General features: G+C 34.7%; 14 protein-coding genes across 14 annotated transcripts; 6 read left to right on the top strand and 8 right to left on the bottom strand.

Annotated features, from left to right (window-relative positions):
* The first annotated feature begins 11 nt into the window (after nt 1-11).
* Nucleotides 12-659, top strand: MED22 (Med22p). Its single transcript, XM_020222435.1, has 2 exons — nt 12-58; nt 119-659. Exons 1-2 carry the CDS (start codon nt 31-33, stop codon nt 445-447), a joined length of 357 nt encoding a protein of 118 aa, XP_020078465.1. The 5' UTR covers nt 12-30; the 3' UTR covers nt 448-659.
* CTA9 (Cta9p) lies at nt 522-2,207 on the bottom strand (the record flags this gene model as incomplete). The annotated part of the gene is made up of 1 exon (XM_020222040.1): nt 522-2,207. The coding sequence occupies one exon, from the start codon at nt 2,205-2,207 to the stop codon at nt 522-524; it is 1,686 nt and encodes a 561-aa protein (XP_020078464.1).
* A 593-nt stretch (nt 2,208-2,800) lies between these two features.
* TRS20 (TRAPP subunit) lies at nt 2,801-3,322 on the top strand (the record flags this gene model as incomplete). Its single annotated transcript, XM_020218170.1, has 1 exon — nt 2,801-3,322. The coding sequence occupies one exon, from the start codon at nt 2,801-2,803 to the stop codon at nt 3,320-3,322; it is 522 nt and encodes a 173-aa protein (XP_020078463.1).
* A 36-nt stretch (nt 3,323-3,358) lies between these two features.
* On the bottom strand, nt 3,359-5,560 carry HYPBUDRAFT_131190 (uncharacterized protein). The gene has a single exon (XM_020219444.1). It carries the CDS (start codon nt 5,360-5,362, stop codon nt 3,428-3,430), a length of 1,935 nt encoding a protein of 644 aa, XP_020078462.1. The 5' UTR covers nt 5,363-5,560; the 3' UTR covers nt 3,359-3,427.
* HYPBUDRAFT_170450 (uncharacterized protein) lies at nt 5,391-6,906 on the bottom strand. Its single transcript, XM_020222842.1, has one exon. It carries the CDS (start codon nt 6,600-6,602, stop codon nt 5,616-5,618), a length of 987 nt encoding a protein of 328 aa, XP_020078461.1. The 5' UTR covers nt 6,603-6,906; the 3' UTR covers nt 5,391-5,615.
* Nucleotides 6,907-7,281: 375 nt separating this feature from the next.
* HYPBUDRAFT_101723 (N,N-dimethylaniline monooxygenase) lies at nt 7,282-8,664 on the top strand (the record flags this gene model as incomplete). The annotated part of the gene is made up of 1 exon (XM_020218138.1): nt 7,282-8,664. The coding sequence occupies one exon, from the start codon at nt 7,282-7,284 to the stop codon at nt 8,662-8,664; it is 1,383 nt and encodes a 460-aa protein (XP_020078460.1).
* Nucleotides 8,665-9,041: 377 nt separating this feature from the next.
* On the top strand, nt 9,042-9,733 carry SAR1 (Arf family GTPase; the record flags this gene model as incomplete). The annotated part of the gene is made up of 2 exons (XM_020218171.1): nt 9,042-9,060; nt 9,180-9,733. 2 exons carry the CDS (start codon nt 9,042-9,044, stop codon nt 9,731-9,733), a joined length of 573 nt encoding a protein of 190 aa, XP_020078459.1.
* Nucleotides 9,734-10,069: 336 nt separating this feature from the next.
* Nucleotides 10,070-12,166, top strand: HYPBUDRAFT_151177 (putative GTPase). The gene has a single exon (XM_020220365.1). The coding sequence runs from the start codon at nt 10,103-10,105 to the stop codon at nt 12,083-12,085; it is 1,983 nt and encodes a 660-aa protein (XP_020078458.1). The 5' UTR covers nt 10,070-10,102; the 3' UTR covers nt 12,086-12,166.
* Nucleotides 12,167-12,383: 217 nt separating this feature from the next.
* Nucleotides 12,384-13,532, top strand: HYPBUDRAFT_102102 (outer arm dynein light chain 1; the record flags this gene model as incomplete). Its single annotated transcript, XM_020218175.1, has 1 exon — nt 12,384-13,532. The coding sequence occupies one exon, from the start codon at nt 12,384-12,386 to the stop codon at nt 13,530-13,532; it is 1,149 nt and encodes a 382-aa protein (XP_020078457.1).
* Nucleotides 13,533-13,694: 162 nt separating this feature from the next.
* On the bottom strand, nt 13,695-16,463 carry ASE1 (Ase1p; the record flags this gene model as incomplete). The annotated part of the gene is made up of 1 exon (XM_020222039.1): nt 13,695-16,463. One exon carries the CDS (start codon nt 16,461-16,463, stop codon nt 13,695-13,697), a length of 2,769 nt encoding a protein of 922 aa, XP_020078456.1.
* A 617-nt stretch (nt 16,464-17,080) lies between these two features.
* HYPBUDRAFT_159297 (uncharacterized protein) lies at nt 17,081-19,554 on the bottom strand. Its single transcript, XM_020222434.1, has one exon. The coding sequence runs from the start codon at nt 19,483-19,485 to the stop codon at nt 17,176-17,178; it is 2,310 nt and encodes a 769-aa protein (XP_020078455.1). The 5' UTR covers nt 19,486-19,554; the 3' UTR covers nt 17,081-17,175.
* A 141-nt stretch (nt 19,555-19,695) lies between these two features.
* On the bottom strand, nt 19,696-20,605 carry HYPBUDRAFT_151175 (uncharacterized protein). The gene has a single exon (XM_020220364.1). The coding sequence runs from the start codon at nt 20,409-20,411 to the stop codon at nt 19,728-19,730; it is 684 nt and encodes a 227-aa protein (XP_020078454.1). The 5' UTR covers nt 20,412-20,605; the 3' UTR covers nt 19,696-19,727.
* A 773-nt stretch (nt 20,606-21,378) lies between these two features.
* Nucleotides 21,379-23,289, bottom strand: HYPBUDRAFT_8773 (sphinganine-1-phosphate aldolase; the record flags this gene model as incomplete). Its single annotated transcript, XM_020223804.1, has 1 exon — nt 21,379-23,289. Exon 1 carries the CDS (start codon nt 23,173-23,175, stop codon nt 21,379-21,381), a length of 1,797 nt encoding a protein of 598 aa, XP_020078453.1. The 5' UTR covers nt 23,176-23,289.
* Nucleotides 23,290-23,377: 88 nt separating this feature from the next.
* Nucleotides 23,378-26,120, bottom strand: HYPBUDRAFT_131166 (uncharacterized protein). The gene is made up of 2 exons (XM_020219443.1): nt 25,090-26,120; nt 23,378-24,963 (listed from the first exon to the last, which is right to left on the bottom strand). The coding sequence occupies exons 1-2, from the start codon at nt 25,841-25,843 to the stop codon at nt 23,588-23,590; spliced, it is 2,130 nt and encodes a 709-aa protein (XP_020078452.1). The 5' UTR covers nt 25,844-26,120; the 3' UTR covers nt 23,378-23,587.
* Nucleotides 26,121-26,295: the final 175 nt, after the last annotated feature.

Genomic DNA, 26,295 nt, shown 5'->3' with positions numbered 1-26,295 from the left:
ACCTTGGAAGATTTCAGTCAAAAATACAAAATGCAACCAAGATCAATTGCACTTCTCCGTATGTGAACTAAGAATCAGCGATGTTTTTTATATACGTATACTAACATAGCTTAATTAGAGAGAATAGATACAAATGTTGAACAAATACTTCAAAAATTCGAAGATATATTTGAAGTAGCCATTATTCAAGATAAATCGAGAGAACAGCTTTCAGTTGAGAACCTTACTATTGAGTCCGATTCTGCTTTGATAATAAGGCTTTGCGAGGATCTCCTTTCGATTACCAGAGACCTCAAAGAAGCATGGTGTTTAGGAACTTTGAAAGTCACTCGAAATGCCGATGAAGACAAAAGCGAAGAGGAGGTTAGGGCAGTGTTTGATAAATTCAATGAGCTCACAGAGAGAATAGCGGGGTTCAAGGATATTAAAAAAGTTGAAAGTATATAAAATACTAGATTGACTACAGCTGTGTTTCATAAATCGTAATAAATACATTAAGATATAATGGAGACAATTTATAATTACAGTTGAAATGAATACTCTTCCGTGAAAATGTCCTTCCTTTGTTTTTTCAAAGGACTTGAAGGTCTGGTATTTGTTCGACTTTGATGTCTACTTGCAACATTATCGTCCATTTTTTTCTCTTCGAATAGATTAACAAACTTCTGAACTTTACCTACTTTTATGAATTTAAACTTCTTATCTTCTTTAATGTATGAAGGCACCATGGGTGACTTGTTTTTAAAGGCAAATTCAAGATCCTTATCTTCGGTGTTTATCATTGAAAAAGATGTCGTTGAAGTTCTTCTTGATATTATCATTTTAGAAGGTGAAGTAAAAGAAGAGCTATCTCTGGTTAATTTCAGTGGAGAAGTAAGAGGAGTGTCTAAAACATCGTTAGGCCTGAGATCTATTGGTGGTTTCAAACTAAGCAGTTGATTAAATTCCCCCTTTTGAGTTTTATGTAAACTATTATAAGGCTCGTCGTTATCATTTATAGAATTCAAAGATACTTCCAAGTCAAATGTTGCTTCTGGGTTATTAAAATCATGAAGATCACAACCAAAATCATTGATGTCATCAAGAATCAAAGAGTCATTTTCTTCATTATGTCTAAGATTATTAACATTGTCTAGGAAATCATCCTCTCTGTGTTTTATATTTAATTTTTGTAATTTAGTCTTCAAATTTATGTTGGGATTAGAAATATAGTTCAAACCTGATAATATATTGTCATTAAGTTTATAAGGTTTGTCGCGGGTAATGTCTTGCATGTCGTGGTCGTCATTATCATTATCATCAATATTTGTAGAGCATGTTGTATCATTAGATTTGATTAACTCTATATTGTCAGTGGAGGAGAATTTGTCTTCTTGATCCAAAAAATCACTATTATTAATTTTTGAGTTATCATTACGGAAACTATCTTCATTAATCGAAATATCAGTCATTGAAACAGAATTACTTAAGACTGGTAATCTTTCAACAATGGTACTAGCATCTTCATTTTCAGTATTTGTCGGGCTAGTCTCTTCATTATCAGAGGAGTCCACTGCTGTTGATGCAGAATTGACTCTTTCTTTAGGACGTTTAACATCTTTTTTGGGGGTGAGTTTCTGTTTTATCTCATGAATGAATCTTTTTTTGATATAGTCCTCTAGTTGATCAATAAGCTGTTCATCACAAAGAAGAAGAAGTCCATAATTTTCATCTTTGAGAAAATCTATACGGAAATTTTCTAATTCTTTAATACTTATGATAAAATCCAATAGTTTCAATGATAAACTAACAATAAATGTTTCATTTGTAGGGAACATGTATAAGCTTCCGATACGGGATGATGGAGAAGCAGGATTAAAAGTGGGGGCATCCTTCAGTTTATCCGAAGAGCTATGACGAATTGCAGATTTTGCTAAAAATATAAGTTTTTCTTTAATCAAATCTGAAGGTCGAAGAGATCTATTTCTCATCAAGAGGGTGTTCAATTCAATATTCACGTTGAACTCTATGATCTTATCGGCTAGGTCGACTATATCCTCCGATGCTTGATCGTCATAATGATTATTGAAATAATTGTTCACAACATCACCAACTTTAACCGGAATATCTGAAGAAAAGACAAAATTGGGTTTATCTAAGTCCAGAGATCTTGGACGATGATGGAAAGGCAGAAACTGCTTCAACAACAGATGGTGATGCAGGGCCATTGTGTTAAAAATCCTCGTATAATCTCTCTTTGCAAATTATAAATTAAAATATAAAGGATATGAAAATTCGGGTAGATTCTATTGGAGTCAAAAAAAAAAAAAAAGAAAAAAAATCTAGCACGAAGGAAAATAGTAGTATCTAAACACCAGTCTTTATATCAGTTACCCTCTTCTGAGGTATGTGCAAAGGACCGAAGCACAAACTTCCCAAAGATGATGAAGAATGGGTTTCAACTCAACTCCTTGGTTAGTATTGGGAATTACCTTTTGTTGAGCACAAGGTGAGATTCGGGCTGGCTCGAACGTTGTCTTTGGGATTTTACCAAAAGGCTAGAAGTAACCTCTTCAATCAAATGGAAGCAAAATGTCACTTCTCTGCTGTATCCTTGACTACGGTCTTAAATCATAAACAAAGTTCAAAATCAAAATAAACAGAATTTGAAAGAAAGAAAAACAATCGAGGATTGTGGTCAACCTGCAAAGTTGTCCTCGCTGGGTAAATTGCAGTTTGGGCCCTCAACTTTCAGAACAACCAAATCATTGAAGGATTGGAAAAGGTTGATGATATAGTGGAAACTACTTGAATTAAGGACATGTCATCATACTACTTCACCATAATAGGGACTAGGGATAATCCGATTTATGAATTGGAGTTGTCGTCTTTCAAAGCCGGTGGCTCGCTGTCAATCGGCGGACAGAATGCTTATGTTCCAGGTAAATCACAATTTCCAACCAGTGTGAAGGAACTACTACCGTTTATATCCAATTCATCGCTTGATCTTATAGAGGATGTCCAGTGGTCTTCCAATGTGTTCAATTTAGGTCGCATTGACTCGTTTTATGGACTACTTGTGAACGCTTTTATAACTCAGGGGAATATCAAGTTTATTTTATGTCACGATTCCAATACCAATAGTAATCATGGTTCAGGGGGTATTGGTTCAGGAGGCAGCTCTACCAGCAAGTACGATGATAACTCTATAAAGCAATTTTTCATGGAGGTGAATGAACTTTATGTAAAGTGTTTGTTGAATCCGTTTTATGCAGTTAATGATCCGATTTCGTCTCCCGATTTTGACTTACGTATTAAGTTAATAGCAAGAAAGTACTTATAATTACATGAATAGCATTATTTTGTATAATAGAATTTTGATTTACCTGATATTTATGTATCATTTTATTTATATAGTTTTATTTATGTACAGAAAAGAGACGAAATTTTAATTGGCTGGAGGATCTTCTTTCAAGGCAGCTTCAGTTTCAATTTTATAGTTACCGGAAGCATCTTCAACAATGATCCCTTGTTCTTTTAATTGAACGAACATGTCGTGAGGGACCCAGCCACCAGTAGCAGCGAATGGACTTGATACAATTTCCATTTGGTATTCTTCCAAATCTTTTTGGTGTTGATCTAAATAGTCCGCAGAATATTTGATTGGGAATTCAGATTCGGTGGCATTACAAATACCGTTTGCCACGTAGGCCTCCCACATTGCTTGTAATTGAACAATTGATCCTTCAACATACAAATGATCTTTATCATTTTTGAATTCCAAAGCTTGAACATAAGGACTTTTCAAAACTTTGATATGAGGGGAAGCAACTGCAATTAAATCGTGTTTTCTATCATTCAAGGCATGTTCCCATAATCTTTCATTTCTAGTCTTGTAGTACATGAATTGGTATTGTTGTTTATCAACTTCGTCCAATTTATCATAATCAGGAATATCTTCTTGTAAATTATAAATTTTAGCCCCTTGGTAAGCAACAAAAGCTGGGTAATTAAAGAAAATAAATGGTTTGATAGTAGAATATTCAAAATCAAGAAAGTAAGGAGTATTTTTTTTATTAGAATTAACAATAACGTTTAATGGATCCAAATCTGGAGCGTATAATCTTGGTTTAAATAATTCTTCAACATTCATAATAGCTGAAGAATCTGGTTTAATCAATTTATCACTCATGGTTTTAAAGTTTTCAAAAGTTGAGATTTGTTTATTTAACAAGTCGATACTTTCAACTTTACTACCAGCGTCAGCTTGGGCCAAAGCCAATCTATTTTTCAAATTGGCCAATTCAACATCAGCAACAGAAGTAATAAGATCTAAAGGTTTCTCAGCATCCCATGGACCGTTATATTGAGCAATTTCTTTTTCTGATAACTTATTCTTATTTTTGGCAAAATGTTTTTCGACACTAGGACCGATTCTCCATCTGTCTTTTAAAAGAGGGTTTTCTTCACCTTCATAAGGAGTGACACCTTGGTTGGTTACATCAACATCATCAAAAAAGTATAAGGACCCAGATTTGTTAAAAGTGACTGAAAGTAATTTATCTTGAAAGTCCACAATAGGGTCAATGACTTTTTTCAAATCTTCCACCGCACCTTCGACTTCATCTGAAACCAAAGGATTCCATTGTTTCATTAACAATTCACCTTCGATGTATTCCATCAAGATGAAAGGTGATTCTAAACTATTATTTCTTGAATCACCATAAGCAATTACTTTTGGAACATTAGCACCTAATTTCAAGTTTAAGAAATCCAAAGTGGCCACTTCACTTTTGATTTTAGATGAAATTGCATGATCTGATTCCAATTTGTAAGGGATTCTCAAAACCAATTCTTTTTCAGATGACAATGTAACTTTATAGATTCTGTGGTGTTTACCTTCATGAATACTAGCAATTGATTTGACCAATAATTGATCATTGCTTGCCTTACCAATTAAATCTGGGGAAAGGTTGTTGGTTAACACTTTGGAACCGTCCTTTAATTGAGTTGGTTTCTTAACAAAAGGTTCACCACTTTTGTCAACGTTTTCAGAATTTTTTCTAGTCAAATTCAAATCTTCTAATAAGCTGGTAATACCTTCAATTGAAAACTTGGTTTGTCTTTTGGCACGTTCAACTTTATCATTATTCATCCAAGTCCCCCAAGTGTATTGAAAAAATGGACTTCTTTGAGGATCTTGGGTGTCACTAACCTTAGTGAAGACTTCTTTAGGTTTATCACTTAAAGTTGAATTCAGTCTTTTAGACAAAGTATTGGCAACCAAGGGAGAAGCAAAAGCTCTTGAGCCCAACGAGAGCCTGGGGTTTGCTTTAATGGCATTGGATGCCAATCTGGTTCTTGCAAGAGTTCTCAACATCATGAATTGACAATTTCAAGGGACTATTAGGGTTGAGGGTCTAGGAGGTCAAAGATGGCAAAATCGGTTTCGCTTGTCGATGGAGTAAATTTTTTTTTCATTCTCCACTGAAGGATTTTGGTTATTGAGTGTTTTTTTTCGCACTATAAGGTTTTTACATTTGCAGTCAATATCCATAGGATACATTAAATTATACAACGTGAAAAGACATTAGCTTATATATGTGTAGGCATATATATAAATAGAACGAGAAGACTTATTTCTCTTTTGGAGTGATGTTATCAGTATCGATCATATCGATTTTCTCTTTTAGAGAGACCGGAGGAACAGAATCTGAAAATTGGGTGATGTCCACAGCGTACTTCTTACCTTCGTCCCCATCAACCTGGGCAGAGGTAGAGTAGACAGAAGCTTGGCTGAAGTTGTTTGGTTTTTCCATAGGGGTGTCGTGATCCATACTGAGAACGTCATTTTCTGGGGCTAGATAAGCTGAGCTGGGGCTTTGGTCCGAGCTGACTACTTGACTTTTGCGGTCAGGTGGTTTATCCAAGCCATCGTGGAAATTTCGTTGAATGTCTAGGTTCTTGTTAGCAAGAGGAGACGAGGGATCGGAGTAGTAGCGAGAAGGTTGTGGCTGGACAGAGCGTGGTTGTGGTTGCTGCTGCTGCTGCAGTTGGCCCTGATTCTGGAGCATGGACACAATTATGTTACTAGAGTACGCAGTTGGACCCGAGCGGTGTAACTTCTTCCCTTCAACTCCATCCTTTGTTGCGGTGGTGGAAAGACAGGACGTGGTTGAATTTCTAGACAACGGTCTCGAGTTAGTTTCGAAAGGCAGGGTTGCACCTCCGTTCTTTCCTAATTCACTACTGGTATTTGGATGAAGTGGAGTCGAAAATTCCACTTTAGTACTAACCTCCTGTTGATATTCACTATTTGAGGACGCCAACGATATATTTGTGGAAGAATTCTGCCTATAGAAATCTTTATCCACAAGCTTATTTTGATAAGTAGTATAAGAGGGAGGATTTGTATTAGACAAATTCAATATATTCCTTGAAGATACGCTGTAATTGGAGTCGTGACTAAATTTGGAACTAATATCATCGTCAAAATCTGGGATCCTATTACCATTTCTCAAATCTTCAAAACTAGTACCACTTTCAAAGGGGTCAAACTCGGGAGTATCCAAATTAGTCTTACCACTAATTATGGACTTAATACTGGCTGCGGGATGTGACATCGTTAGCCAGGGGATAATGAAAAAGATCAGGGTATCAAGAAAGTATAAAGACAAAGATAAACCTTTTTCTTTGGGTTTTCCAATCGGCCTGAAATAATGAAAAATTAAAGCTCTCCAGCAACAAAAACCTCCAGAGTCATAGGCCCGCCACGGAGGGGAGCTTTTGTATGGGGGAAATGGGTTTGCCCGCCTGTATGCAGGATAATGGGAACATGACTATATAGTGGAACCATCAGGGCTACAATGTGACCAAACCGATGATAGATGACCAGAAGATGGATATTTTCTGCGTCGCATGATTATTGTCGGGACTGCTTCATTGGGATGTTATCTCTGGGTTGCTGACGATTTCTCCCTATGTGGAAACCAAGATGGGTATTCGTACACCCTTTCTTCGTCGACATAATGCTGTTGCAAAAAAAAAGGATGTTCCTCTTGAAATGCGTACAGTAATAGCTTAGTCTATTGGTTATTATACAGCGTTATTAACACAACTATTGATCCGGTAGTGGTCAGGAGTTATCGCGTGATTGTATTGGTCCACTGTTAGCCGTGGACGAAAGATAAGGAAAAAAGGACAGGAAGAACGGGAAAAAAGAAGCAGCTAATGATTGCAATAGGTTACTTGATACTTGCCTTTTTGATAGCTTTGTTACTTTCACCGGTTAAGCATAAGGAAATGACGGTTACTACACCTCGGTATAAGAGAATTGGGATAGTTGGAGGTGGACCAGCAGGGGTGGCTGCGTATAAAGCCATTTTATCAGAACCAGCCCGATTTGAGTTGGTTGATTTATATGAAAGAAGGGACCAATTGGGTGGATTATGGTACTACAGTGGAGATAAATCGTCCAGACGGCCTCAAGTTCCTTCTACCAATCCCGAAGCATTTGATCTAATCAATGGTTCCAAAGGCGAGTTTTTCTCTCCCATGTATAAGTACTTGGAAACCAATCTTATTAGCAGCATGATGGAGTACCGTGATGTGCACTTCCCGGAGTCTACTGCAACTTTCCCACCAAGACAAGAGGTACTTCGATACATTCAGCAATACGCCGAAACGGTTCCCGGGTCACCTAATGCCACTATACATTACAATTCCAACGTCACCGAGGCGAAAAAGGAAAATGACGTTTGGCAGTTGACAATACAAAGCAATGGTGAGACCCAAACTAAATCTTACGATGCTATGATAGTGGCCAATGGCCATTTTGATATTCCTTTCATACCTGACGTTGAAGGATTGAAAGAATGGAGTATGAAGAATACGGATTCGGTAACACATGCCAAATACTTCGACAGTTCAGCCGAATACCGCAATAAGACCGTTTTGGTTATTGGTGACTATGCTAGTGGTACCGATATTGCCACTCAAATCAGTGTCACTGCTGAAAAAGTCTATGTTAGTGTGAAGGATTTGCAATCGGAATCGGACATTGATAGAGTTGCAACCAGAATCGGGTTAATTACAAAATATGACTATAATGATGATCGATCAGTACATACTATTGACAATGAAAGAATCAATGATATCGATGTCATCATTTTTTGCACCGGTTACTTATATAGTATCCCATTTTTACATAAATACTTACCAAATTTAATAACTGATGGTAACCAGGTTAACGATCTATATAAACAAATGTTCTATTTCCCAGACCCTTCTCTATCGCTTGTTGCCTTGCCCAAATTTGTTATCCCAATGCCCATTGCTGAGGCCCAGAGTTCAATTATTGCCCGTTATTATAGCGGAAGACTCGAATTACCGTCGACTGCCGAAATGCAAGCTGCCTATGAACAAGAACTAGCAGAAAAGGGGGCCGGTAAGACTTTCCACAATCTACAATTCCCGGCAGATGTCGAATACGCTAATCAATTACTTGCTTGGATCGTGGATACTGGCTTGGATAGCCGGGGTCTTCTCCCTCCACTATGGGATGAAGAAAGAGTGGCCAATCGTAAAAATACTAAAGCACTCAAGAGCAAAAGACTCGACAAGATCATCGATTATACTAAACAATTAAGAACGGAGGGTAAGGAGTTCGAGCTTGCCCCAAATTAGATTTACGTTTCAAGTTTTGCAGTAATTATGTATTCCGTAGTCTCTTCTCCCATGATCTCTTTCCCCTTTTTCTTCCGTGGCTTCTGATGTATCCAATGCATCCATCCCTCTATTTACAATCGGCTAATTTATATCAAGACCAGAAAGGGATTGTATATCCTTGCAAGATACTAGAGCTAATTGGTATTAGCATATGGTGGTCGTGCCACTTGGCCAAGTATTGAAAAGTTTGCACCAGTAAAACAATTTTCAACACGTCTCTCACTATTTTTTTTAGTTTTCTCCTTGCTTATCAAGAGAAACAAAATCAATTCATTAAAAGATTATTGAATTGTTGATATCGATTCGTACATTTCTTTTTAAATATACAACTCATAATGTTTATATTCGAATGGTGTATGTAAATGCTTTCTGTTTACCCCGGTTACTTGCAATTGATACAAGGAAAGTGACCAGTGAAATGAAATAAATAAAGTGAAAAAAAAAATTTCAAATTTGATACTAACAAGTAATAGTCCAAGACATCTTAGCCTCTTTGGGGTTATGGAATAAGCATGCCAAATTATTATTTTTGGGTTTGGATAACGCCGGTAAAACTACCTTATTACATATGTTGAAAAATGATAGATTAGCTACTTTACAACCAACATTACATCCTACTTCAGAAGAATTAGCCATTGGTAATGTTAGATTCACCACTTTTGATTTGGGTGGCCATCAACAAGCTCGTCGTTTATGGAAAGATTATTTCCCCGAAGTTAATGGTATTGTCTTTTTAGTTGACGCTGCTGATCCTGAAAGATTAGCTGAATCTAGAGCTGAATTGGAATCTTTGTTCAGAATCGAAGAATTAAACTCGGTTCCTTTCTTGATTTTGGGTAATAAAATCGATGCCCCAACTGCTGTTAGTGAAATGGAATTGAAAACCGCATTAAACCTTTTTGGTACTACCGGTAAAGATGGTATCAAATTAGCTGAAGGTACCAGACCTTTGGAAGTCTTTATGGTTTCTGTTGTTATGAGATCTGGTTACGGAGAAGGTTTTAAATGGTTATCCCAATATATTTAGATGTTGTTCAAACTATATCTTTTTTAAATTTACTTGTTCTTTCACATCTTTGACTACGACCTTTAATTAATTTTCATACTGATTTTGCACTGTAGTATCTTGTATTTATTAATAATGACTCAAATAAATGGCTTAAGCTAATGGCTTCAATGACTTCAATGGCTTCAATGGCTTGAATGGCTTGAATGGCTTGAATGGCTTGAATCAATGGCCGTTAATCATAATAGAAGTTCCGGTTGTTGTATCACGTGACGTGACCGGAAATTTTTGGGGCATCGAGCAAAAAAAAAAAGGGAAGACTTAAATCTTACAAATGAAGACCATTATATTGATTCTTTCATATCAGTATTAGCAATTAAGTAGTTCACTATGAATAAACAGCCTTTACATCCGGAACCAAAGAAGTTCAAGATCCCAAAGGGTCCAAAGCCCATCGCCCATAAGAATAAAAATCAGATTGGGTTGGGTAGAACAATTGCAAATCAAAGAAAGATGGAAAATAATATTCAATACTTACCAGATGGTGAAATGAGATTCACAACTGATAAAAAAGAAGCCGGTTGGGTGAAATTAAGATCCGTTACTCAAGAAAATTCATTGGATGAATTTTTGAATACAGCCCAATTAGCTGATACCGATTTCACTGCAGAGAAGGGCCAACAAGTAAAAATTATTAAAGTTGGTAATACTGCTATTATGAATCAATCTGGATTACTAAGTCAAGAAGAACTTTTAGAAATCCGTAGAAAACATCAACTTTTTGAAAATAAATTAGTTATTCCAAGAAGACCTAAATGGAATAAAAATCAACTGAAATTACAAATTGAAAGACAGGAAAATTTAGCATTCTTAGATTGGAGACGTCATTTAGCAGAATTGACTGAAAGCCATGATTTGTTATTAACTCCATTCGAAAGAAATTTAGAAGTTTGGAGACAATTATGGAGAGTTGTTGAAAGATGTGATTTGGTGGTTCAAATTGTTGATGCAAGAAATCCATTATTTTTTAGATCTATTGATTTAGAAAAATATGTTGATGATTCTAGTAAACCAAATGAAAATAATGCTAAGAAGAACTTATTATTAGTTAATAAAGCTGATTTATTAACTAGACCACAAAGAATAGCCTGGGCGGATTATTTCAAGACTAGAAACATTAGTTTTGCTTTTTTCTCAGCAGCTGAAGCTAATGAAATCTTAGCTAAGGAATTAGAAGAACTCGAACAACAAAAGCAGGATCCAAATTATACTCCTTCCGAAAACAATGAAAAACAGCCTGTTGATAATGAAACTGATGACTCTATTAGAATTTTGAAAATTGATGAATTAGAAAACCTTTTCATGACTGCCGCTCCTAAATTCGAACAAACTGAAGATTTCCCTGATCGTAAATTACAAATTGGTTTAGTTGGTTATCCAAATGTTGGTAAATCTTCTACAATTAATGCATTAATTGGCTCTAAAAAAGTCTCCGTTTCTGCAACTCCAGGTAAAACTAAGCATTTCCAAACACTTCATTTATCTCCGGATGTTTTATTATGTGATTGTCCTGGTTTAGTTTTTCCTAACTTTGCTTATACTAATGGTGAATTAGTTTGTAATGGTGTTTTACCAATTGATCAATTACGTGAGCATATCCCTCCTGTATCACTTGTTACTCAGAGAATTCCTAAATATTACCTTGAAGCCCTTTATGGTATTCACATTCCAATTCAAAAAGTAGAAGATGGTGGTAATGGTATATATCCAAATGCAAGAGAATTATTAAATGCTTATGCTAGAGCAAGAGGGTATATGACTCAAGGTTTTGGTAGTGCCGATGAACCAAGAGCCTCAAGATACATTTTGAAAGATTATGTGAATGGTAAATTACTCTTCATCAATCCTCCTCCAAAAAAGATAAGTGAAAATGAATGGGATTTACCTTCTATTGAAGAAGCAAGAGAATTCAACCATGGTATTTATACTTTAGAAAGTTTACCTGAAACCAGACAACAACAAATTAAAACTGCATTATCTGCCAAAAGTTTACAAATTGATGAATTTGACTTGGCAAATGACTTATCGAAATTAAATTTCTCAATGCATATTGGTGATCAATCGTCCGGTCAAAGTAAAAGTGAAAATGCTGATAGTTCCTCAAGTGGTGCTAAAACATTGTTTTATGGTGGGAAGCAAGCTGCTTTAGAAAGTGCCGGTGACGACTTGGATAAAGAATTCTTCAAAATGAATAATGTAAAGGGTAATATGAGTACTCCTTTCCATAAAGTGCAAGCTGGTTCAGATAATGGTAAGAAACATTCAAAGAAAAATAAAAAGTCTGCCAAAAAGAATAGAGTCGTGGGATATTAATTTCATTTCGATTATTCTTAGGCATCATACTTCTCTCGTTGTAACATAGTTTGGTTTGTATTTATAGAATAAGCAAAGAATACCTCTTTTCAATAGTAATTTTGCAATCCTTGTAGACTTAATCAAATGGTGCAAATTTTAGTGCGATTTCAAGCGCGATTCTCGGGTTTAGAATTGCAACCTGGGGTATCAGATAATCAAATAAAAAAAAACGGATAGGGACCCAATCAAAGAGCATTAACTTACTTATATTTATCTTACTTGCTGATAGATACACTATTTGTAAATGTTCATCAGTATGGATCAACCTAAAAAACGTCAAAAGTTATGTTCTTGTGGCCCAAAGTTAACTATCAACGATCTTCCCCCTGAATTGATTCATTATATCTTGTCCTTTATTCCTGTTTATACTTGCATGGCTCTCCTTGAATGTATCCCTTTTTCAAATAAGATTGGAAAGATGATTTACCGAAGCATGAATGAGAGGAATATCTTTTACGGTAATCACTACTTACAAAATATGACTAGATGGGGCATTCATGATACTTGCATTAAACAAATCAATTCGAAAGAATTGGATCAACTTATTGCTTTTGAAGATCGGGTTGATTATACTATTGTCCCGAGATCTTTTATTCTTAAGTATACTTATGATCAATATCCTTCATCAGAGTATTGCCAAAGACAGGTTCTTAATAGACTTGTCAAAAATTTGCAATTATCTCAAAGGTACTTTCAGCTGATAAAAAATTTCGAAATAAACCTTGACTTGTGCAATAAAGTTCCTTTTGACAAGGAGGACAATTTTGAAGTGAAGAGCATTTTTCAAATCTTGTCCAGTAGTAAATTACATAACAACTTAACTAAATTGCATTTGAAAAGGTTTCAGAGACTCCCATTTATTGATGTACAACTATCTCAACTTCTACTGGGAAATTTGCATAACTTCAATAATTTGACCCAACTAGTGCTTGACAGTAATCGCATAACTTCTATAGAAGATATAAGATTCCCTCCCAGCATTGTATCCTTGTCAATGGTGAATAATAAGTTGAAATATCTTCCTCAAAATGTTGATGATTTCTTCCCTCCTAACTTGTTATCTCTTAATTTCTCTTGCAACGATTTACTAACATTACAAGGAGTTAAATTCCCATCTACATTACAATTCTTGGATGTTCAGTTGAATTCTTTGAAAAAACTTGATGGTATTCTATGGCCCGAAAACTTAAAAGTACTTATCGTTAGTGGTAACGAACTTCAATTGTGTGATGAGGAAGTAAATTTTCCTAAAAATCTTCATATCTTAAACTTATTACAAAACCCTTCTATAATCTCATTAAGTGGTCTACGATTACCCAACACTTTGAAAAGGATCTTCATAGATGCTTGTTTTGAAAACCTATCAATAGATTTACCTAGGAGAGATTCCGTCATCTACGCTTAAAATATCATTCAATATATATTTCAATAAACCTGTTTATAGACTTTATTACGTACAACCATGCATTAATGAAGAAAGTTAAAGATATATTTGAAATTGCAAAAAAAAAAATTTGTAAAAGAATTGTAGTCATTATTATGAAAAAGTCAAAAGTCGTTAGCGTATCTAGTTTCTTATCCCATTTAATTGTCTGATCTTCTCGTCTCTCCATGCTTGATAGTCATCAGCTATTATGGTGGAGCTGTCAGCAGTGAAAGTTTCTACTTGATTACCTGGATTAGTCTCGGGTTCGATATCACCCTTCTCGTTTTGTGAAGACAGAATCTTAATTGGTGATAAACTAAAGCTGGATCTTTTGTTCTCCTTATCATGCTCTTCAAAATTTTTCACTGGGGAGAAATCAATTTTTTGGGCATTTGAATAGAGATCTGGGTTGTCATTAATTTTCAAAGGCGAAAATCTTGAAATATTCGAGTGTATAGTACTATCAGTATTGAACTCAAGACCTTCCTTTGGAGATTTATTTTCATTGAAAGACAGCAATGGGGTATTTAAGGGTTGTAATTGAGTCCCCACAATTCTAGAAATATTAGAATTGCTTCTTGCAACAGGCCTTATGGGACTTTCTAATCTAGAACTTGGGGCTGTATTATGTTTAGCTTTAATTGACGTCTTTGCTCTAGGCTTTGCTATTCTATTATTGTTGATATGGGAATTTTTGGTAGGAGATAAAATAGAGGGATGGTTTGATCTAAAATTCTTGGGAGATATACCTCCTTTTGACCTGGAATTCATGGTTACAGGTTTGTGATTTACGGGTGGCCTTCTAATTGGTGAAGATCGAAGAGTAGAAGGAATCACCTTCCTAGGCGAAACTTGTTGACTGGTACTTCTGCTGATCCTGCTTCTGTTACCTTTCTCGTTAACGAGTTGAGATTCGATTGACATAATTTTTTCAAGAAAATCTTCTCCATTTATGGAAATTGGTTTTTGTTCGCTAGCTCTCCTATTAAATTTGACAATTTCCGTTTTAATTTCTGAGATCAATTTTGGCATATTTTTGTTAATCTTCTTTCTTAGTTTTTCTTCATTTAAAAGGATCTTGCAAGAATTTTTGCTAAGTAATCTGGAGGAATCTTTTGAAGATTCTTGGAGGAACTTTTGATCCTCGAATAATTCCAATATTTGGGAATAGAGAGAAAGAATTGGTTCCTTTAATTCGTAGGATTTTTTCAACTCTCTAAGTTCCTGTTCGTGTTCACTTAGAACAAGCTCCTTATCCAAAAAATCATCATTAATATCATAATCAAAATATTTGAAAGATCTCTTGTCTTCGTCAGAATAAAACATCTTTGACCACAATGCCTCAATTTCGATTTTTGCATCAGAAATAAAGTTTTCAATAAATTCCGATCTTTTAGCCAATAACCTGTTCAATTCAACTTTAAAATTCATCAACGATAAATCAGTGAGTGAGCTATTAGCGTTTAAGAAATTTTCAACTTGATCTCTATTTTCCCCAAGTTTATCCCAAATTTTACTGCATGAATCTAGGTAATAGTCCCATTTCTTTTGCTTTGTGGTTTTTATTTTTGATAAGGTAGAAGCAAGCTTATTGACGAATTCAAAATGTTGGTCCATTAAACCAAATTCTCTAGGTTCTTTCTGTATAAACTTTAATGTTTCGCTATCAAAGTAACCGTCATTAGGTAATGTGTTAGATTGATCACTGCCGTCAAACAGCTTTTGAGTATTAACTAATTGATCGTCAGTCATATGGAGGGTATTTATAAGTGATAAACATTCCGTTATTATGTTTGACATTTGAAGCTTTCTTTGATCAGCTTCATCTTTACAGTACTTTATTTCATTTTGTAGATTAGTGATAAATTCCGGAGTTAGCTTGGTAATTTTCAAGCTTCGTATAACATGCACAATTTGATGGTTCAAATCTCTCAAGGAATCCATAAGCTTTTCAGTATCTTGGTTGGCTTTACTGTTTGGGATATCATGAACCTGATGATCATCATAGTTTATTGGACCATTTTGTTTCAATTTACGAGGGCTCGAAATAATGAAAGCATAGTGGTCATCAGCAGTTTTGGAACTTGCTAAAGTCAGGATTACATTCCCACTATCATTTAATTTCAATTCTTTAATCACACTTTCGAAACTTTCAATCAAACTTTGATGATTTTCTGCTTCAACTTTCGATGGCAAGGCTTTAAGAATGTTCACATTAGCATTTGAAGAATAAAATTGACCTATAGAATCGATTGTATCTAGGTACTCAAGATTCAAAGAATTGAATTTTTTGAACGATCTGATGAAATTTTTGATTACTTCAAAAAATATTGAATTGAGTCTTCCTTTTGATTGAAGAAGTGATAACTCTGGAACGTTATGTAGCATGTGTTCATACTGATTCTGTAAAGATATTTCATGCTCACTATCCGTTGATATACTGGCATCATTGAATGGAGAGCTTGCGTAAAAACGACTTTTACGATTTTTTAGATTAGTTAATTTTTCAAGAATTTCTTGCTTATAGCCTTGTTCAAACAATTCCTTATTATTGAAAACAACTCCTCTACTTATCAATTTGAGATATTTATCACCATTAGCATCATTTATCATAGCAAGAATTACTCTAATTTGCTGTCGTAACCATTCACACTCATTTTCTATAATGGTCTGTTCTCTTCTTAAATTATCAGCAAATGAGGAAATAGTATCATCAATTACCTGAAATATCTGTGATTTCTTTATCGATATTTCTGTGGAAGAATAACCGATTTGACTGTAGATTTTGTTGAGTTCTTCAATTGTTTGATTAACGTTAGATGCAATGGCATCAAATTGTCCATTTTTCGTTAGAGTGAAATTATTTTGATTATCAATTTCTTGAGTATCGTTCAAATTATCCATAACCATTGATCCATTGAGGCTATCTTTCGAGGTTTTCCTTAAAGGAGTAGATACAAGAGTCTTACTGTTATTAGATGTGGAGCTGGAGCTGGTCACTCTATTACGAACTTTTTCACTTATAAGTCTGCAATGATCAGTTACGTCTTGACCGGCAGGTTCTTGATTCCAAGGAGATACATCTTCTAATTGCAGAAGTATTTCTTGTTGACTATTCGTGCTTTCAGCAAAACTCATCTCTTCTATGAACTCTAGTCAATTGTTTGTATCCGAGGAACTAGATGGAGTCTTATGATTCAAGTTATTTGTAGATCAATAGTAGTGTTTTCGGTATGGATTTGCTTATATGTTTTGATAAGAAGAAAAAGAAGGTGTAAACAAAACTTTTAATCTCAAAACAAAGCTTGAGAGTGCCTGGAGCTTAAACTATTCAAGTTGTCAATTAGATGTTAATAATGCAAAATTTGTTAGTACTTTAATTTGTGCAATAAATGAATTCAAAACATCATCAAATTTTGTTAGTAGATTTAATTTTGTCTCCATTTTCGGTCATTTTGTAAATATCAACAAAAAAAAAAAAAAAAAATAACTAAATTTCGTTGTGACAGGCCCGTACATCAAATATTGGAAAGTATGTCTATAGTGTATTTGAATGGCTATAAGGTTGTATATACTAGTGAGATTAATTGGATATGTGTATGAGGTGATATTTACATGGATGCTAGTCAGTGTCTGATTCCACTGGTTTTCTCAATTGGTCGAGTAAGGACAATATTTGATCCTCAACATTAGTATCTTGATAATCAGTATCGATTAATTCGTCAGTTATCATATCTTCTGGATCCTTGGTGTCTTCTAAGCGAGACATGGGGTCAAGTAGAAGCTCATTTGATAACTCACGGGCTTTATGGTTCTTATGAATCAACAGTTTACGGTATGCAAAACCGTAAACATCCCATTGTAGTTCACGAGCTATTTTATATATTTCTTTGGACGATCTTGCTCTCATGTCAGCTCCCGACTTGACTAGAACGTCATACCATCTTTTAGCAGCGTGGTGTTCCCGGCGATTATAATGGTGAATTATAAATGGCGAAACTTGGTGATATGTAAAAGGTAAGCCGAATCTGCGGGAATGTCTGATCATTTTTGATGCAAAATCTAGATCGTGATGTTGATGGACACTGCTCATGATTAAAAGATCATATAGATACCTCGATCTGTTTTTCCTTGGAATGGATGGGAAAGCCTCGTGGAAATTATCCATTATATGAGCAGCGAACTTGAAGGCGGCTGGATTTGTGACTAAATTTTGTTCGACTGTTGGTAAGGAAGGATTGCTTTTAAGAAGATATTCTATAATGTATTTTACTATTTCATCATTCATGTTAAAGCCTTGGAATAATTCATTGTTCAGTGGAGACTTTGCCACTTCTTTGTAAGCTGTATATAAAACATTCAACTCGTTATGATCAGGCTTAGACAGTTCAAGCACCACTCTATAGAATTTACAAAAAACTTCTGGGGTTAATTTCAACCCAGTTAATTTTGGATCCACATTGGCTTTTTGAAGAAAATCAAAAGGTTCACTGATCTTTTGCTGATAGACTAAATCCATTAATCCTAAATCATTTAGGATGCTCAAAACATCATTCAGTTCAGGATTATTATAGATGGTGGCTATATATCCGAGTAAAATCTTTGGTGAATTTGGATACTTAGCATCAATTAATAACAAAATTTCTTCTGCCAATTTTTGTTTCTCCAATGAGCTTAAACTTTCAAGATGGAAATGGTTTACTATAGTCAAGGCTTCTTTATAATATTTCTGTTCTCTTAAATTTTTCATCACCATTATTAAGGTATCGACTGTAACATCCAAATCATTTTCCACAAAATACTTTAAAACTTTTATGAAACTGAGAGCACCCTTGAACTTTATAGCATGTAATAAAATAGTATCATATATGGCTTGGATTTCTCTTTTTATTATACGGGGTTCGATTTGGTAGCCTAGTTTGACAATGGTACTTGATTTCAACTCAAATTTTGCCACCAATAACTCTGTGAACATCTTGGAATTCAGAATATCAAGACAATTTATATAATGAGTAGCACTCATTTTCAATTCATTTATTGTGAAGAAATTAATTATTTTTTCCATATGTGTCGGTGGGAAGTCAACCTTATTGATATGATGCCATTTTGGGTTCACCCACCCAGTCATTGCAACAAACTTATCTAGTAGTGATCCTTCTAGAAGGTGAACTCTTATTTTGTTTAATCTATCATCGTCATTAGGGCGGACATTCAAATGTACAAGATATGAAAAAAGATCTCTATATTGATCTTTTGAAAAATTATCCACCATATTTATAAAAACTGATTTTAAAACAAAAGGATAGGTATTGACAATATTAAGTTCCGATAATTTTGTAAAATAAGCTAAAATCATTAGAGATCTCTCTTCTTTGGGCTTATCTTGAGAAGATAGATGAATAACATTTTTGATGAACATTCCTCTTGACTTCCTACTAGTAGGATCAATCATCCATGCAAATAATGAGCTCTTAATTGGATCTTTTTCTAAAATATGTTCCAAAGTATCTCGGATCAGAAGTTTCATGTCGTTATCTTGTAAGGAGTTATATATATATACAGCTTTGGCGGTGTCGGTCATCAATATTTCGTTAATTAGTCTAATGATATTTAAACAGAACTGGTGGGTTTCAGATATATCACGATATGGTATTTGAATCAAATGGTTGAATTCGGCTTTGGATAGCTCGCTGATCGATTCTTTGGACATGCTGAATAATGGATTGGGGTATGTTTCATTATCAAGTAAAAGATAATTTTGTTTCGGTATGTTCTGACTCGTGAATAAGTCAGGTCGTATGCTAGGAGGTTCATAACTTTTCAAACTTGAAGACGTCAAAGTCGGAGCTTGCAGTCGTATGCTGCAAGATGAGAGACTCCGTATCCGGAACTTGAAGCTATTATATAGTAGAGCCCTGCTAGACTGTAACATTTCATGCAACACTTGGAACTCCAACACTCGGCCTATATCAACTACCTAAGGCCTTTACCTATATAGTTCTGAAATAACTCAATTAAGAATGGTATTATTCAGTTTTAAATTTTTTCATTAAAATCTCCAATATATTTTGTGCGTGAAAAAAAAAAAAAAAATCTAGCATTTTGTTACTTCGGGAATCGTTTAACTACAAGGTAATGACTAGAGAATTAATGGATTGCAATTTTCTATAAAATCTATATCACCCGAGTGCTGTCATTGTTGTGGGTGTTTCCCAACTCGTCCCAGGTTTCTAAGCCCATTACGCTTGTTTGCTTACCCGAGTCTCTATATATGTGACGTTGATAGAAATAGATGGCATCGAATATAATAGTACCAGAACTACCTAAGATATAAGGTAATTCTTTGAAGAAAAACTCGCCTCTGCTTTCATCCAAGACAAACTCGCAACTCGATAAGATGGAAAGGGTGTATGCTAAGTTCCCTAATAATGCAGCACCGAATAATAGCGGCGAGATGCCTTCGACCGATTTTCTTAAATAGTTTTTGTATAATTGGGGGCATCTTGAGCTCATATAAACAAAAGTGCACCCCCATGCAAGAAAAAGACCGAAAGCTTCACTTCCAGAAGTAGATTTCTGGGTAGTTTCGGTGATTTTGGTGATTTTGGTGATTTTGGTGATTTTTTCATTAATTGGCATTGCGGTTGTAGTGATGGAATTGAACATGGATCCTACCGCAAATGTTTTGATTGCTGACTGAGATTTGTTGTCACTGAAAGTATTCATGGAGCTGTATCCATTAGCTTGCGGTGATCCTTTTGGGGGAGTCAAAGGTGATGAAGAGGTGAACGGTTCTTCCGATGGAGTTACATGGTTTGGTCTAATGTGGATTGAGTTTGCAGAATTGGAATGTATCATGCTGTTGTTGGTAATTGCAAAATTTTCGTTTGAATCATGACTATCTCTTGGATTTGTTGCTCCTTCTAAGCTAGTATATTGGACAAATCCGTACTTTCTAGGATACACACTATTGTAGTAATAATATTGACAGCATAGAGTTATATCATTGCAAAGAAAAAACACACTTAACCATATTTGAAAATTCAATACAGCATCATTGAAAAGACAACTGGTAAAACTAAGGAAATCTCCCATAAACCATAATAAGAGAAAAGATGGGGATATCCCTTCTGCAGACTTATTTTTAAAATTGGTGTATATTTGAGGTAATTGAGCACATATCCAACTACCCAAAGATACCGTACTAAAGAAGTTGGATATAGTTGATAATTGTTCGCAAGTAACCATGTTATGTTTAATTAAAAATATGTCTTTTATAAGAATAACCAGGCACTCTCAACCTTTATATTTATTAATTTCTATATTGATTTCAGGTAAACCAAAGGGATGGATACTCGATTGTTTTAAACTCCAACTCCTGTGTTGTCCGACCACTGTTGCAAACCACTGATTCTTTGTTGGTGTTATGGAAAAGGGAAAAAAAAGAGAGGAAAGTAAGAGATAAAGATTCTTATTTATCTATCTCTCAACTCAACAACATCGCGCTTAATTTTTTTTTTTCGTCGAACTACTCATTTGAGAATTATGAGTCAAATTTTTGGCTTTGCAGTTGCAAAATACATTCGTTGTTCACCCTTTGTGCTTGTGGTTAGCCTTTACGATATAACTGTTCAAGATTCTTTTTACTGCTTGATGATTGTCGGGCAGTTTTACAAATAGTAGATTTTATGTATAATTTCCAGTATTTTTGTAGATTATTGGTACAAAAAATGAAAAAAAGTAAAAAAGTGCTTACATTTTTAAATACTCCTGAATATTTATCATTGAATATACAAAAGAGAAAAGGATGAACGTTATTACACAGCTATATTTTATATAAAGTATCAAGGAAAGCAACGATGACTTTATCAGCTACACCGGAAGTGGTGACGCTACCTGCAACACCGTATAAAGCCGCGGTATCACCGACGTCTTTCTTTTTGTTATCGCCATGCTTTTCATTTTCTTCAACTAGATGTTCTGTAGACTCGATGATATCCCCAATAAGTTCATCAATGATGGGGATTGTCAATCTGGTCAATGCAAAATGAAGCGCAGCCGGATTTTGTAAAGAGGCAAAATGCCAGCCCTTTTTACCTAATAAATCACCCAAAGCATAAATACTGAAATCATTGACATTGTCCCTAACCTTGAAAGAGACAACTGAACCAATAGGGTTACCAATTACCTCAAGATACTTCGAAAGAATTTCATTACCCTGTATTGCATACTTCAATTTCATGGAAGTTCTAACAATATCACGGCATGATTTGGTATATCCTTCTTCTCCAATGTTAACTAAAGTTGCCCAGCAACCAACCATTAACGCACCTGGTCTTGAACCTGCCAATGTAGGAGATCCATACATACCTCCAGTCCAATCACTCAGAACGTAGTATTGACATTCACGAATTTTCGAATTACGATACATTATTATAGAGGAACCCTTAGGAGCAAAACCATATTTATGAGTATCACAAGAAATGGAGGTTACCCCAGGTAATCTGAAATCAAACAAGGGAATAGCTCCTTTATCATGGACGCCTGATTTTTCCAAAAATGATACAATGAAAGACCCCAAGCAAGCATCAACATGAAGTAGTATTTTATTTTTCAATGCCAATTTGGAAAGAGCTTCTATATCATCGATGATACCATGAGGGTAATTAGGCGCAGATCCAACAAGTAAAACAGTATTTTTATTGATTAATCTTTCAACTTTTTTTATATCAACTTGGTAAGTCTTTGGGTCTAAATCAACCTTATGCAATTTCATACCAAAATAGAAGCATGCTTTCTCAATACCAGCATGTACAGTAACAGGCGCGATAACTTCTGGTTGAGTGATACCTCTATAAGTTTTACCATATTGTCTTGCTGCCAAACCAGTAAGTAATAACGATTCAGTACCACCAGAGGTTGTAGACCCGCAACCAGTTTCTGGGGCATTGAAAATTTTAAGCACCATTGACACAACTTCAGCCTCCATCTTTCTCACACCAGGAAAGACATCCGGATGTAGTTGATTAGCAACCGAATATTTATGATACGCTTCCGATTGTAAATCAAGAAGAGATTTACCTCCGTGATAAACAGCTCCACTCACTTTCCCATTAATCCAATCACTATGCTTTAAATTCTGTAAATTGTCCAACTCTGTCAAAACGCGTTCAGTGGTAATGCCTTTAGCTGGAAGTTGAGGAAATTGCAAAAGATCATCATTATTCTGCATAATTTCCTCTTCAATTTTGGCCAAAACTGATTCAAGTTCTTTTTCAACTTTCTTATTCATTGGTGGCAATGACAAAAGTGTTAAAAACACTTGTCTATTCACTTTCTTAAAGAACATACAAAGCGACTTGTATACCCCGTAGCCACGAATGCTTGTAAATAAACGGCTTAAATAGCCAAGGACCAAGTAGACAATCACAACATCACGAGCCAACGCGAGATAACCCCACGGACAAGAGTATGACTCGAGGTATTGGTAATTAACCCAGCCTTTAATTTGTTCAACGTAAATCCAAAAACTGGTTTGAATAAAGAAAACCATCAGCTTAAAATCAGTGGGAAGAAAAGGTTGACCAAATACTTTGGCCCTAGTAAATGATTCGAGTTCCATGATCGAAGTATTTTAACTTTCCAATGGGTAGTTAATTTTGAACAGCAATTGTAATCAAATACTTACAAATATTATACGAAATCCCTTAGATTCAATTCTATCCTTAGTTATAAAAGTAGAAATTGATGCTATTTATGGTTTTCCTCCTAGAACACATGGAAGGCGCGGAAAATAAAAACGTTTTCACTTTTAATTTTTTTTTGCGTTTTTAGTCGGATGTTCTTAAAATAATCCGGAGATCTTATTAATTTAGGCAAGTCAGCCATTTATCTAATTGGTGCCAGTTTGAACAATACTACCCTGAACAATACTACGGAGCAAGACTACTCGAAACAATACTTCTCTGAACAATACAATACAAAGAGTACTGGATAATATTGGTGAGGTGAATTTTGAAATTGATAGAATGTATTTAAAAAGGAGTTGAGCCTCTGCTGATCCTATTACCGGGTCTACTACTAGATCCACTAGTGGTATTATCCAAGATGGTAGTTCTATCTTTGATTAATTTATCCAATTTTTTAGTGAAAAATTGGCTAACGAAATCACTTTCTCTTGTCAATTTTGTCAATTCTAATTCGTAGTTTATCAATTCATCCTTTTGAATCAAAGAGGGGATCAATTTAATACCAGGACCGTTAAGCTTCTTAGATAAGTGGGTTTTCTCTTCTTTCCAAGACACGAGGCTTGTAGATAACTGCACTGCTTCGCTTGAACTGTTTTGATAATTAGCTCTTATTTTTTCATTCTCCTCGTTAATTTTATTGTATTCATCATCAAGTTTGGTTAATTCCAAATCTAATTCTTTCAATTGTTGCTCTTGAGAGATAGTAAATTCTGGAAGTTTTTCTTCCGATTCTTGTACTTGTTTGATAGCTGAATTTAAGTATTTAAATTTATCATTCAATTCGGTGTTAGTATTTTCTAATTTTTGTAAATCATTGTCAACACGAAGTAATTTTTTTTCACTTATGGTAGCATCTTCATTAAGTTTCCGTAAGACTTTATATTTTTCTGCAATGGAATCTTCTTTTGTATCCAAGGTAGATTGTCTTAGAGATTCACGGACTCTATAAGAAGGAATATCTTTTTCGAATTGTTCAAGGATTGCATTTTCGAGTTGCAAAACTCGATCATTTAAAAGTTCAGCGAGCTTTTTCTTATAATCAGCATAACCAAATTTTTCTAGTTTATCAGAAGGATGAATCAAATTTTTCTTGGAGATATTACCTGATTGCAAGTTAGGGTCATAAACATTAGTGATTTGTAGTTTATTAATCAATTTATCATCACTATAATGAAGAATGAGTTTTTCATTAAAAGAGTTAACCATATCATGTAATGGGAAGCTTCTCGAATCCCAATTATGAAACCAATGATAAAGGTTTTGCATGTTACTACCATAATTTTGACGGAAAAAGTCTTCAGTTATATCTGAATCGAAAAGATTAAATCTATTAACCACGAAGGTATTAAGACATTCAAGTTTCCATTTGAACAAAGGATTTGTAGGATCATTATTATTGAAAAATCCCAAACTACTAGGTTGATAATTTTTTAATGCAATATGATCAAGTGTGAAAATAGAAAAGGGAATTAAAACTGGAGTTTTCAATTCTTGACCAATAGATGAATTAAGCGATTGGGAAAAATTTTTTTTACTTCTTATAATTTCGATACTTGGGCTTTTTGTATCTAAATCGGGATCAAATGAAATAATTAAATTGAATTCAGAGTTTCGACTGTTAGATGCTGGAGTGTAATTGTTGTATAGTTGTTGAGAAGTAACTAAATAAAGACATAGAAGCGATGAGTTAGGTTCATAATCATACTTATTTATTTTTCTCTTTTTAAATTCACTAGAATTATTGGATCTGGAACCCCATCTTCTCTTTGGTTTATCATAATCATTACCATTAGATTGATTCTTTTCATATGAATAATTATTCGATTTTTCAAAATTTGGAAGCTTACTATTATCATCATATAATTTAGATCCATTTAAATTTTTATAATGCAATTTTTTACCAATTATTAAACCTTCAATCAATTCAAGTTCCTTCACGCTTTCAGCCACCACTAAAATATGATACCCATTTGTCAACAAGCCATTTTTCGATGCAGAATAACGATCAATGAAAGAATCAACAATTCTATTGAATAATTGAAATTTACCCGATAAATTAAGGAGCAGTTCATTTATCTCCAGCAATAACAATTTCTTAGGAATAAAATGATCAACTAGAAGTGAGGGATGCTTTTTAATTATGCGAAGTTGATCAAATAATAAATTGATCTTATTAAACTGTGAAAGATAATTACCTTCTCCTTCTTTAGATGCATCATCAGTCATACCAGAATTATCATTGGTATTATTATCTAGCAAGCTATTAATACTAGCTCTTTGTCTTTTAGAATGAGCTTCAGATAATAAAACTGGATTGAGAACTTGTAAAACAAATTCTGCAAGTTCACACTGAACTTTCGTTAAGATCGTTGGCAAATGGTATACTCCATCATTAGTCTGAATTGGGTGTGCTCCACCATTGGCCCCATCTTCTAAGCCTGACGGTGCTGCATTCTCTAGAACCGACTGCATATCTTGTGGGTCATTATTTTGAAATATAGAATCAGGTGTATCACCCGATAGCATATCCATAAGATTCATGATCGGTTAAGCCTGGATACTAGAAAATCAATAGAGAAAAATAGTAAAGTTAGCGTGCCTAATGCTTCTTCTGTTATTGCCTAATGGTTTACTTGTTTCTTCCTGGTGTCGTTTGACCTTAGTTATTTATGTGAGCGGCTAACGTATTACTGCTTTATATACAAGATCCTGGAGGAAAAAAAATCAAGAAAAAGTTCCAAAATCAAGTCAATGTACCCTGTATGAACCAGCCAATAGAATAACTCAAACCCTTCTAGCGACTTCAACTCAAACCAGCCGTCAACAGTTGCAGTAGTTTTTCATCTTCGAAATGAATGTAAAAAAATCAAATTGCCAATTTGGTGAGGTTAATCCTTTTGTGCATCGCACGCCTCGACCTAAAAGTAAAATTAGACAAGCGGAAAATGCGCTTTTCTGTACGCAATTTTTTCTTAATTAGCAACAAATTTTAC

This window comes from Hyphopichia burtonii (assembly GCF_001661395.1).
Source record: "Hyphopichia burtonii NRRL Y-1933 unplaced genomic scaffold HYPBUscaffold_1, whole genome shotgun sequence".
NCBI lineage: Eukaryota > Fungi > Ascomycota > Pichiomycetes > Serinales > Debaryomycetaceae > Hyphopichia > Hyphopichia burtonii.
This window is presented reverse-complemented; position numbering and strand designations above follow the sequence as displayed.

Bases quoted from the DNA above. Each gene is read 5' to 3' on its own strand.
- MED22 (XM_020222435.1), top strand. From the start codon at position 31: ATGCAACCAAGATCAATTGCACTTCTCC. The intron at 59-118 runs GTATGTGAACTA...TAGCTTAATTAG, and splicing joins AAGATCAATTGCACTTCTCC to AGAGAATAGATACAAATGTT.
- HYPBUDRAFT_131190 (XM_020219444.1), bottom strand. From the start codon at position 5,362: ATGATGTTGAGAACTCTTGCAAGAACCAGATTGGCATCCAATGCCATT.
- HYPBUDRAFT_170450 (XM_020222842.1), bottom strand. From the start codon at position 6,602: ATGTCACATCCCGCAGCCAGTATTAAGTCCATAATTAGTGGTAAGACT.
- HYPBUDRAFT_151177 (XM_020220365.1), top strand. From the start codon at position 10,103: ATGAATAAACAGCCTTTACATCCGGAACCAAAGAAGTTCAAGATCCCA.
- HYPBUDRAFT_159297 (XM_020222434.1), bottom strand. From the start codon at position 19,485: ATGTTACAGTCTAGCAGGGCTCTACTATATAATAGCTTCAAGTTCCGG.
- HYPBUDRAFT_151175 (XM_020220364.1), bottom strand. From the start codon at position 20,411: ATGATACATTCCAATTCTGCAAACTCAATCCACATTAGACCAAACCAT.
- HYPBUDRAFT_131166 (XM_020219443.1), bottom strand. From the start codon at position 25,843: ATGAATCTTATGGATATGCTATCGGGTGATACACCTGATTCTATATTT. The intron at 24,964-25,089 runs GTAATGATTATG...GTCTTTATTTAG, and splicing joins TGAAAAGAATCAATCTAATG to TTACTTCTCAACAACTATAC.